This window comes from Bos indicus, chromosome 27 (genome assembly GCF_029378745.1).
Source record: "Bos indicus isolate NIAB-ARS_2022 breed Sahiwal x Tharparkar chromosome 27, NIAB-ARS_B.indTharparkar_mat_pri_1.0, whole genome shotgun sequence".
Classification (NCBI taxonomy): domain Eukaryota; kingdom Metazoa; phylum Chordata; class Mammalia; order Artiodactyla; family Bovidae; genus Bos; species Bos indicus.
The window spans coordinates 15,652,742-15,664,752 of NC_091786.1; the positions used below are offsets into that span (position 1 = coordinate 15,652,742).

The window sequence follows — 12,011 nt, forward strand, 5'->3', positions numbered from 1 at the left end:
CTAGGGACGAGTCTTAGCTTTTCTTGTCACATGTCCTGTTCCTCCATATTCTTTGAGCCTGGTTAGAACAGGTAGGTTTTCAAGGTGTTCAGTCTCAGAGGAAATGAATACAAGAGGAAGTTACTTGGTTTGTTCTTATTAAACATCTAAAATAAATTTTTAAAGCTTTAAATGTAATTTTGAGATAACTAACATTTATTTCTTTTCCCTCACAGTGTTTCCCTTCTTTAAAAAAAGTCCAGTTGCCTTCTCTTAGCAAGCTGCCTTTCAAATCTGTAGATCAAAAGTTTATGGAAAAGTCAAAGAATCAATTAAATAAGTTTTTACAGGTAAGCCACTGAAAACTTTTTGGATGTGGAAGGAAACATTAGTTACTTGGGGTTAAACTGACTCCATTCTAAGGGTTTGCCTGTTCGCCTTCTATTCTCACATGTCATGCCAGATCCTCAAAATATCTTTGGTTTAGGGTTTGGGGTATTTGGGGTTTTTTTTCCTTCTTTGTTTTTATTATTTTTGTTTTTCTGTGTGTGTGTGTGTATGTGTGTGGTTTTTTTTTTTTTTGGTAGTTAAACTATTGTTGTTGTTCAGTCGCTAAGTCCCGCCCAACTCTTTGTGACCCCATGGACTGCAGCACGCTAGGCTTCCCTGTCTTTCATCTCCCGGAGTTTACCCAAACTCATGTCCATCGAGTTGGTGATGCCATCCAACCCTCTCATCCTCTGTCGTCCCCTTCTCCTTTTGCCTTCAGTCTTTACCAGCATCAGGGTCTTTTCCAGTGAGTCAGCTCTTCACATCAGGTGGCTAAAGTATTGGAGCTTCAGCATCAGTCCTTCCAATAAATATTCAGGGTTGATTTCCTTTAGGATTTTCTGGTTTGATCTTGCAGTCCAAGGGACTCTCAGGTGTCTTCTCTAGCACAATTTGAAAGCAGCAATTCTTTGGTGGTGCTCTGCCTTCTTTACAGTCCAACTCTCATATCTGTACATGACTTCTGGAAAAACCATAGCTTTTGGCTCTATGGACCTTTGTTGGCAAATTGATACCTCTGCTTTTTAATACACTTAAGTTTGTTACAGCTTTTCTTCCAAGGAGCAAGTGTCCTTGCTTAATGTGTCCTTAAATTAAGCAAGTGGCCTTAATTTCATGGCTGCAGTCACCATCTGCAGTGATTTTGGAGCCCAGGAAAATAAAATCTGTCACTGTTTCCATTTTTTCCCCATCTGTTTGTCATGAAGTGATGGGACCAGATGTACAGATATAGAATATGCAGATACCATGTGTAAGGCTTTCTCCGGTTTTGTAGCTGGACACCTTGTAACTAGCATCCGGTCCCAGAGACAGGATGTCTCCTGTCCCGCCAGTATCACCACAGGGGACCAGAGTCCTGACTCTCAACCATGTAGTTACAGCTGGTTTTGAACATGAATGAAGGGTGTGGACCCGCTTCTGTGTGACTCCTTTCACTCAGGGTGATGGTCCCGAACTTCTTCATTGCAGACCATCTTTGATTTCCTTTTCCTTGTTTTCTCTGTTGAATGGGCTTCTTGTGCGCACCCGCCGCAGTCCGTTCGTGCTCTTGCTGATGGGCGTTCAGAGAGTTTGCAGCCAGAGACTGTGCGGGGGAGCGAAGCTGAAGCTGCCACTGCTGGTCTTTGGTGAATGTCTGCTGGGGGGTCCCTGGAGGTTGGGGGTTTTCATTTATCCTCAGTGGTCAAAGCAGTTTGTACACTCTCATCAGCAGCATGCAGGGTTCTGGTCGCTCCACACTGGACCGTTTTCTTTTGTGAAGTTAAAATTGTGTCTACTTTTCTGTCATGTCACCTGTCTTCTCCACATTGCTTTGCAGGAGTTGGGTGTGTGGTTTGCATGTAAGTCTCTTGTCAGAGCCTGTGCTGTGGGTTGCCTTTTCAGTCTCTTAATGAGTTCTTTTAATGAGCATAATTCTCAATTTTAGTCCAATCTGTCCTTTTTTTTCCTTTTTGTGCTTAATGCTTTTTGAGCTCTTTGCCTACTGCATGGTCCTAAAGATAGTCTCCTGATTTCCTCTAAACACTTGTTTTCCTTCAGTCTATGTTTAGAGAATAAGACTGGACAAAGCTATGCTGTCTCCAGTAGCAACCACTATTTATTTTTTCCTTAGCTGGGGCCTCTGTCTTCAGACTATAATTAAGTCACTCACACCATGGGCCGCCGAGTCCTAGTTCTCAGAGGCAGGGGGCATGAACCTTCACCTCATAAAACACTGTTTGCCAATGAAGAAGTAGCTGGAAGTCCTGGGACTTAATAGATGTTGCAGATTCTCAATAGAGGCTATATTATAATCAGTTGAATCAGGTGTACGGATCATAGTTAAATTAGGTAAATTTTAGCTAGAGTTCCCTTACAGGTGTTAATCAGTTTCTGCTTTTCTCTCATATATTCATTTCTCTCTAAAGATAACATGTATGTGTTGTTATATAAATTTGTGTGTGTGTGTGTCCCTCAGGAAATAAAATAGTTGCATCTTTGAAAAGCTTTCCAAGTTTAATTATGGCAGAAGTGGGATAGAGAATCATTTATGTTTAAGTGCTCTTACAGAAATATTACCAGGTTCTGGGCCCCTCCAGCTGACACTTGGATTTCCTTGCAGCCTCTGCTGTTGGGGAAGGGAGAGTCTCCAGGAAGGGAGGGTTGTTTGGGCTGCCATCCTTTCAGCCACCTTTCCAGCTGTGCTTCAGAGACCAGGGCACCCCTGAACTTCTGAGGATGTGGAGAGGGGCCAGGCTTGCCCCTCTTGGGTTGCTGGTGATGGAAATAGGTTTGTGGTCCCCGCCCTGGTGCCAAGAGGAGCATGTGCTCTGCGCTGCCACTAGGTGGCGCGGGTGAGGCTGAGGGCGGGAACCACCTGCCTGAACAGTGCAACAGCTTCCCAAGGACGGCTTGTCTTTCCATCAGGAGGACTGTAAGTCAGGAAGTAACTTTTAATTTTTTTTCATTTCCTCAAAGACTTTATTTGAAAGTGCTCACTGTTTGATATATTTAGGTAGGTTACACAGCCGACTGAAGTTTCATAATATCATCCCATAAATGGGAAAAGCAAAATGCAAAAGGTTTAGTCTGAAAGGCAGATATTATTAGGTCCACAGGACCTTCTAGAAGACGATTTCCACTGAGTGTGTGTTTATGTGAATATTTACATATGGGTCCCTGTCGAGGCAAACTAATAACAGATATTTAGTAATCTAGCTGATTGTTCCTCACACACAGACGCCTTACTCCAGCCGTCCCCCCAACTATGCTGCACCTGCTTCTGGGGGTGACCCTGCTGTCTGCTCTTCCCGGAATGCCCTGTACACTCGTCCCCTCCTATCCACAGCCTTCCTCCACTCTCCGCCACATGCAGTGACATGCTCTGAGCCCTCGGGGGGAAGGATTGGGACTGGGATTCTGTTCTCAGCATTAAAATGTGATAAAATCCCAATTATACCTTCCCCCATGGACATAGTCTTTGAGAACATGTCTAACTTTTCATACATAATTAATTTATTTTCCTTCATAATAGAATATAACTTAGTCCAAACACTTAACACGTCCTGAATCACTTCCATGTTTATGGTTGTTGTATTATTTGAGGCTTACCATTAGTTACCCGTTCCTATGACTTTATGAAGGAGTGTCAGAGTGTAGATTAGCCAGGAAATCAAGGTGGAAGGAGAATACCTCACTCCTGCTCATCCACGCTCATGTACCGCTGAGCATTTAAGGCTCTGTGAAAGGAATAAACACGCTCAGGGGCCGGGAAGGCAGTAGTGAGTCCAGCGGCCCGTGCCTGCAGTCTCCTTCCCACGCCTGAGGCAGAACCTCCAGCCTCAGGCCAGTCTTCTGCAGGACACAGGGAGCTGACCACCGCTGGAATGTGGGGGGCTGGGGGCGGGGTGCCCCTGGACCCCAATCCCCAGCGTGGCAGTATTGGGCATGCTCAGAGGGGCTTTTCCAGGGAGGGTCATAGGGTTTATCAGATGTCAACTTGCATCTGAACAAAGATAACGCAAACCTCATGGGGCAGCTCCTCTCTTCTCCTCTCCCAGCAGAGAGGGTTCTGCCCTTAGAATTCGAGTTCCATCCCCCAGGGGGTCACCCCATCCGTGGGGCAGGATTTCTCATTGGTTCGTTTATCCCGCAATCCCGAGTCTGTGAGTACCAGACACTTGCACATCCTTAGGGTCACATCGTTGACTTTCTGTCTTGCCAGGAGCACCTGCTTTGCACAGAAACGAACCTGACAATGTCCTCCTTTCTTCTCTCCTAAGGCCAGACAAGCACATAGAGAACTTGAAGGAAATTTCCAGTTTAGGGGCCAATAAAAAGTTACATAATTATGTAAGCACGCACCACCTGGGGCGTGTGGCAGCCCAGGGACAGAAAGCTGCCGCCTGGCAGGCAGTTACCACCTTGTGGCAGCACAGAGCTCTTTGCTCAGCTGACGTGCAAAGTCCGCAGGTAGCCATGAAACTGGTTGAATGAGATCCTGGTGTGCTGTGCAAATACGTACCTTGTTCCAACACAGACGAGCGACAGTTAAGTTGACTTTGAAAGGTGGTGGCCCCTGAATCTGCAGGCGGTTTGTAAAGCGAGACTTTTCTGTTGCCCCAAGCCATGAGTTCTCTTGTGGGCCAGTATCTCCCACCAGCAGAATGATAAGGGAGCTCCAGTCAACCTCCCCAGAGTTGTTTGCCATTGAGATCAGTGAGAATTGGGCTAATGCATTTTCTTTCAGGGGGAAAGGATAATGGTTTTAGATTCAGAATTGCGAGGAAAGTACACTTCCTGAGATAGCCAGCTCTTCATCTTGATGTTGGGGGCTCCCAGTGCATAGACGTGTTCCTACCATGTAGGAAGAATTAATCCTCTTTCTCCCACAGAATCTGCTTTCGGATGAAAGACTGTGTCAGAGTGAAGCACTTTATGCCTTTTTGAGCCCTTCTCCTGACTACCTCAAGGTTATTGACGTGCAGGGGAAAAAAGCCAGTTTTTCATTAGCCTCGTTTTTGGAAAGACTCCCTCGCGACTTCTTCTCGCATCAGGAGGTGAGCTGTCTAAAGGTTGTATGTCTTTGAAACGTATTTAAGCGAACGTCTTCTTGCAGGCTGTGTGAAGCAGCAGGTGTTGGTGCAGGCCTGCTGCACGTGGGGATAAAGCAACCCCCTTGAGTTCCCATTGCGGTCGTGTTGGGGGACAGGACGGGTAAGCAGGTAGGTGGGTGGGATGCGGCCGCGGTTCTGCGGAAGCCCCTCTACGGGAGGCGGCCTGGCTGTTCCCCAGGATGGGGACCTTCACTTTGGAGGAGTTGGAGCTGATAATGAGATTCAGGACATAAGGATGTGTTAGGGAACAGTCAGCAGGTCTTGGACTGGGGGATGGCTCCGGGAAGGGGGCTGATGGAAGATGAGGCAGAGGGTAGAAGGAGGGGCAAGGCCCTGCCAGGCTGCGGGGTTCAAGCTTTATCCTCGGGATGGAAAGCTGTGGTGTGTTCCAAAGCCAGATGAACCTGGCAGTGATGTGAGTGGGTGAAGGAGTGAATAGAAGGAGACAGCAGACGTGGGTGATCTCACACCCGGGCTTCAGGCTTCCCTCCAGTGGGCTCCTTACTCGGGCTGCGACTCTCACCTGGCTCTCCAGGAAGTTATCCGAGCCCGTCTCTGAAATCTGGCATCTCTGTAGTTCAGTGAAGGACCCTTCCACCTCTTCATTGGAATTGGTTTAATGAGTTTGGACAGAAGGAAGTGACCGCGGAAGGAGCGTCTGCTGCATCGTGAGCTGGAGCGGAGCTCACAGGGGATGCCATGCCCACCTGCCTCCCCAGCATCTCCCTGCCTCTCTTCACGGCCGCATGTGCTGTGTCCGGTCCGACTTGGCCCCTCACCTCTGCCACCTCCCGTTTATCCCTGAACCTCTCACCATGTCCCCTGTGGCCCAGCCACTGCAGGAATCTGCCCTCTGAAATCTGCCCTCAGGCCGCAGGTCCTCCCTGCTCTCCGCAGCCTCTGGTGGTGGGGGGACTTCTCCTCTGAGACTTCCCGGCTGCTCCTCTGCCGTCCAACCCCGAAGCCCTGGTCCCACAGTGCCAGCTGCTCCCTCTGCAGACAGCAGAATGGACTTCCTCGGCTGTCATCTTCTGGCTGATGTCTGCACCCCTGCCTCCGCTCTGCACCCCACTACAGAAACAGCCGCGTGTTTCCTGGTCACCTCCGCACAGAGCCCAGGGCCTCTCAAAGTCCGGCACCGTGTCATACTCATTTGCACTGGCCTGGTGCCTGGCATATAATGAGTTTTCAACTGAAAGTTGCTGATATGAAGATCAGGAAATGAGACTAGCTGAAATACAGAATAACAGCTTGATTCAGAGCCTTAAAAAAAAATTACTTTAATGATACATGCCTGTAAAACACAGTGAATTTAAAATCACTTAAGCTGAAAAGCCTTTTAAAACCCCAAATGGTTAGACAACTATTTTATCATCTGCAAATTCACTCCTCATTAATGCAGTGACAGAGGCTTTTCAGAATTGTTTTAGAGCTTGAATAAGGCTTTGGGATCAAGCTTTTCCTTGGGGTTAGATACACTTTGACCTTTTTGGAAAAGGCCTAGAGTTCTGCATGTAGGGAAGTAGAAGGACTGTGTGAGGTTGAACCATGAGGACATCATTCAGAACTGACACTGCAAGAGGGGTGGCGCCTGCATCTGTCTTGGGTGAGTGACCTGCTTTCCGTGACTTTTCTGTTCCCCCAGGAGGAGGCAGAGGAGGACAGTGACCTATCAGATTATGGTGATGACGCAGATGGAAGGAAGGATGCCTTGGCTGAACCGTGTTTCATGTTGATTGGGGAGATTTTTGAACTTCGAGGAAGTAAGCCTCTTTGTTACGAGTCAATGGTGTTTTCAGGTTAAGTGGCTATACACACGTGGACACACGTATATTTAACATGCCTTTGTTCCTGAAGCAGACGTATTTATATCCATTCAGCAAATACTTTCACAGGCCAGCCAGACACCAAGGTCGGCTCTTAAGACAGGTTTCATCTCTGTGCTCCTAGAATGCAGGGTCCTGATTACCCTGCACCGTGTTCCTCTGAATACAGAAAGCCGGAATGCTTTGAATTTCTTTTCATGGGACTTAGCACAGCCTCATGGCTTTATCATCAAAAGGTATACAAAAATTGACTTTGCGCAGCAGAGGAAGAGCCACTTGTTAAAGGTGAGTATGTGGCCAGGGACGCAGGGAGGCCAAGTCTGCTTTCAGCCACCTCTCTGCCCCAGAGCAGTGGTCATCCACGGAGGCATGGGGGACTTTTGTCCCCGGTGGACACTGGGTGTGTCTGGAGACATTCCTGGCTTTCACAGCCTGTGGGGTGGCGCTTCAGGCATCTTCTGGGTGGAGGCCAGGGCTGCTGCATCTACACCCCCAGAGCCCTGGGCAGCCCCACAACACAGGGTTCTCCTGACCCGAGTAACAGCAGTACCACGTTGAGAAATCGTCCTCTGAAGGCCCCCGGGGGAGATGGACTTCAAAGAAACGAGCATCAAGAGGATCAGGAGACTGTTCTGCTCAGACCTGCGCAGGCGCCTCTGTCCCAGAGCAGCACTGGGTCAAAGGTCAGACTGCACTGCTCGGCTCTTGTCACTATTCCTGAGTGGGACCCTCTGCCCACACTCACCTTGCTCTGAGTCATGAGGCCAGCATACTCAGGCACACCTGGAGCCTGAGGTGTGCTAGCTAGAGGTGCTGCTGCTGCTAAGTCGCTTCAGTCGTGTCCAACTCTGTGTGACCCCATAGACGGCAGCCCACCAGGCTCCCCCGTCCCTGGGATTCTCCAGGCAAGAACACTGGAGTGGGTTGCCATTTCCTTCTCCAGTGCATGAAAGTGAAAAGTGAAAGTGCAGTCGCTCAGTCGTGTCTGACTCTTGGCGACCCCATGGACTGCAGCCCACCAGGCTCCTCCGTCCATGGGATTCTCCAGGCAAGAGTACGAGTGGGGTGCCACTGCCTTCTCCAAGCTAGAGGTGCTACAGGTACCTAAAGGCACACCTGAGTGCCTAGAAAAGGAAGCACATGGGAGGAGCCAGGTTTCACAAGGCATATCACGCTGCCAGTCAGTACGTGTTGCCCTGAGAGTGTCCGGGCCTCTGTCCCCTTGGATGAGCATTTCTTCCCTTGGGGCAAAGACAGTGCTGAGAGTTGGTCCTACACAGGAGGTAGGCTGTGTGTAGCTTCTTACTTATATACCCCTTAACATGCCATTTAAAGAATTCTGTGCAGATGAAGAAACTTCCAAGGGCTGTTATAAACTTGAGCACATCTTTGTCTTTTAATCCTCAGTGTCTGTTATAATGCCTCATCTGTGATCCATAGTAGGTGATCAATAAAATGCTTGGGTAGATGAATGAAGAGGCAAGAAAATTTATAGTGCTGGGATTGCTTTGGTCATTTAAGTTTTTCTTTCTCTAATGTGTGTGTTAGTCACTCAGTCATGTCTGACCCTTTGTGACCCCATGGACTGTAGCCCACCAGGTTCCTCTGTCCATGGAATTCTCCAGGCAAGAATACTAGAGTGGGTTGTCGTGCCCTTCTCCAGGGGATCTTCCTGACCCCGGGATCAAACCTGGATCTCCTGTATGGCAGGCAGATTCTTGACTGACTGAGCCACTGGAGAAGCTCAGTGGTTTCTTTCTTCCTCTAAACCAGATCTAAAATAATCAGCAGACACTTCAGAAACTTATGTTTTGGCTATAACTCCATAGGGGAAACAAAGACATCTCAGAGGTAGAGTCTTCCTTCAGTGAATTTACAGTATAAGGGTTCCCAAAATGTAATTCACATTGAGCAACAGACACAATTAAATTCTAAACTCCAGGCAGAGGTTTATATATAAGGATGTTCATTTGAGCATAATTTTAATAATGAAAATTTGGAACTAAGTCAAACTTCAGAAACAGGTGGTAAATTAAGAACTATCCACATGATGGAGTACTGTCTAAGTATGAAGGATCCTTTCCGATGAAAAAGCTATAGCTGGTCTATATTTTAGGCACTTTGAGATGTTTGCTAATGTTTGTATAGGCAGAACAAACCTGTCCTCCACCCACCGAGAGTCTGACTCTTCCTCAGTGAAATCTGGTCTGTTAAACCGTGACTCCTCCAGAGCTGGTAACAGTGAGAAAGCACCATCTTCGCCTTTGGTCAGTGTGTTCTCTCTGCCACCGGGAGACTGAGAGAGAGGTGGACGTGTCAGAGGCAGTCAGGCCAGGAGTCAGGCCCCAAGTCCTGTCTCCGCGGCGTGCACTTCCTCCTCGTGCCTGCTCAGAAGAATGTTTGGTTTTGCTAGTGACATTTCAGAGGGCAATAAATAGAACATCATTGATAATGAGATGTGATTTATTTGCCATCAGCTAAATCCTAGTGTTGCTGCAGCTGCCATGTGGCTTTGAAGGGATGAGTCCTTGGAAGGAATAATGGGTGTGTGTGTGCGTGTTGGGGGACTAGAGAAGGTTAGGAAAACACAGCAGAGTCGAGGGACTTGGTGGCGGGAGAGAATGTGTAGCAGAGCTATTTTTGGTTCCTGCTCTAGTTCAGTTTATGAAAAGGGACCAGAAATACAGCTGTTTTAAACATTTATGACCAGGCACTCGGCTGTCAGGCATTCTTCCTGGAGCCGCCCATGTCCTAGACCCTCTCTGGGTGTGGCCACCTCTCTGCTGCCCTAGAAGGTGCACAGGTGATCCTCCCAACAGACACACGCCTCCTGGGTGCTCTGAATTCCATCAAACATGAAGGGCACTTCTGAGGCATGGTTCTGATTCCAAGACAGGACTCTTGCTTGAAGGATTGACATTACTGCACCTGGACACATTTTAAAAGTTAGAAATGACTTGAGAATGTTTTCAAGCCTAGTTCCAAGTCTGTGTTAACTGCTATTGATATTTGTACAGAGGTGTTTGTGAATTTACTCATTTTTTTCTTACTGGTGCAGGAGACCTGAACTCCTGGCTCTATCATAGCCAAGCCATGTGTCAGGAGCTAAACATTTCAGTTCACGGAGGTGAATATATAAAGGGAATATTTGGTTTTGATTATAATTTGCAGGTCAAAAATATCCTCACAGCATTTCCTTGCCTTCTTTTGGTTTATATTCATATTCTACACTTAAAGCAATGTGTCTCCTAATCTAATGCTAATAGTTAAGAGTTTAGGTCTGTAGAAAGCACCCTTCACAAAACTCTTTGACACAAAATATTGACGCAATTCTTTGAGCAAAAAAAAAAAAAAAAAAAAGTCTGTGTTAACACTGCCCTTTCCCAGGTGAGGCGCCAGAGGCTGGGAGGAGGGGATGGCGGCCGCCTGCTCCAGGCAGTGGCGCAGGAGTGCTGGGTCCATGGCTCACTCGGGATCCTGGGTCTTCCCAGTTCCCCTTTCTTCCCCCACAGGCATAAAATATATAAAGCCCCTGGTCTACACAGCAGTATTCAAAAGGAGCAGTTAGGTCCAGCAGTTCATGAATATTTCAGAATATTCATCAACATTTGACCACAGATGCTTCTCATTCACAGCACTGTTAGAACATTGGCTTCAAGAAGCCAGACAGAAATCTTCTGTCTGGGTTTGCACCGTCCGCTAGTGGAAAACAAGACGTCAGCAGCCCAAGGACTCATGAAGTTTTTAGTTCCACTCGCTAGCTCAGTTGTTGTTAGGCACTGAAAAGCTGAAAAAAAGAAAAACTGTAGGTTTCATCAGTTGCTAAGTAGAAAATGAAAGCTTATTAGAATTCTCCTGGGTAGCGAAGTTTGCTAACCTGGACGCAAATTCTGGAACTCATCGCCCCTGACTTGGTGTCAGGACTCAGGTTGAATGACATGGTGAGATTTATGCTTTGTGCTGCTGTGAAGACGTCACGACTGTGATAGCCTGTGGTGATGCTTTCCCTCTGATTTATATTTCAGTGTTTAAATGGGTGAGAAGAACGTTGATTGCTCTCGTTCAGGTCACTTTTGGAAGAACCATCAACAAGTAAGTTGCACGAAATTAGTATTTGAATTCATGCCCTACCTTTTGCCTTAACAGTCAGATTACCTCCACAAATGAGGGTCTCTTAGTTTCTCTTTGTATTTCTGATATGATTCTAAGACTGGAGAGGGAAGCAAATTTCTGCAAGACTCTCTCCCCCAGAACACACGGTGCACCAGATGACAGAAGCTGGCGCATGCTCCCGTTGGCTGGCTGATGAGGGTCGGAAGACTGTTCTGTGAAGTTCTCTGTTGACCCTGATGGCTGGTTTTAGTACCGTGGGTGCAGCATTTTTATGTCACATGATGGGGTTCAGTTTAAAGGCTTAGACTCTTGAGCCAAAGGAAAGTAGGATGAGCAGCACATGGCCAGTATTTATTTGAAGGGTCTGAAAACCATACTTTTTTTTTTAGGGTTGAGGTGGCATTAAAATAGTATATTCTCTTGTTAGATGAAACCTGAGTATCCATGAGGGGTGTGTATATCCTGTTACACTGCTATGTAAGCCATATATGTATTCTAAACTGTAGCACATTATCCATAAAGGTTACATATACTCAGCACTCTTCAACTGTCAGCAACATGACTTTCCCACACAAGAAAAACTGAGACTCAAATGCTAAAATTGAGGGGGAAATCAATTTAACAGCAAAATACATTTAAGATGATTATCAGATATTTTTCAAAGTGAAAAATTTAGTTGTCAAATGTGTGTACAAGGCTAAAGTGATAGTTTTATTACACAAATATTATAAATTTTGTGGGAAACATAATAAAGAACACTTTATATTTTTATTCATTTGCAAATAGAATATATTTCCTTTGTGGTGATAAACCAGAATTTACTTCTGTTTAAGATTTTTTTTAATGGTGTTAGTTACTTGTTTGGTTGACTCAGTATCGTGGGCTTTTGTTTTAAACAGAAAAATGCCCTGTTTAACTTACAGTTTCAGTCTGATGAAGGCCTTGGATA

General features: G+C 46.6%; 1 protein-coding gene across 4 annotated transcripts in view; it reads left to right on the forward strand.

Moving 5' to 3' along the window:
* Positions 1 to 12,011, forward strand: part of SNX25 (sorting nexin 25) — a 91,766-nt gene that overhangs the window by 76,168 nt on the left and 3,587 nt on the right. For 2 of the 4 annotated variants that reach the window (XM_070781728.1, XM_070781727.1), the window contains 6 exons: positions 216 to 329; positions 4,902 to 5,066; positions 6,769 to 6,886; positions 7,074 to 7,234; positions 7,494 to 7,632; positions 10,975 to 11,041. In XM_070781728.1, the coding sequence (XP_070637829.1) occupies positions 216 to 329; positions 4,902 to 5,066; positions 6,769 to 6,886; positions 7,074 to 7,234; positions 7,494 to 7,632; positions 10,975 to 11,041 (764 nt within the window). Of the gene's footprint in view, positions 1 to 215; positions 330 to 4,901; positions 5,067 to 6,768; positions 6,887 to 7,073; positions 7,235 to 7,493; positions 7,633 to 10,974; positions 11,042 to 12,011 lie in introns of those variants that run through there. The other 2 variants (XM_070781730.1, XM_070781729.1) reach the window with 2 other exon arrangements.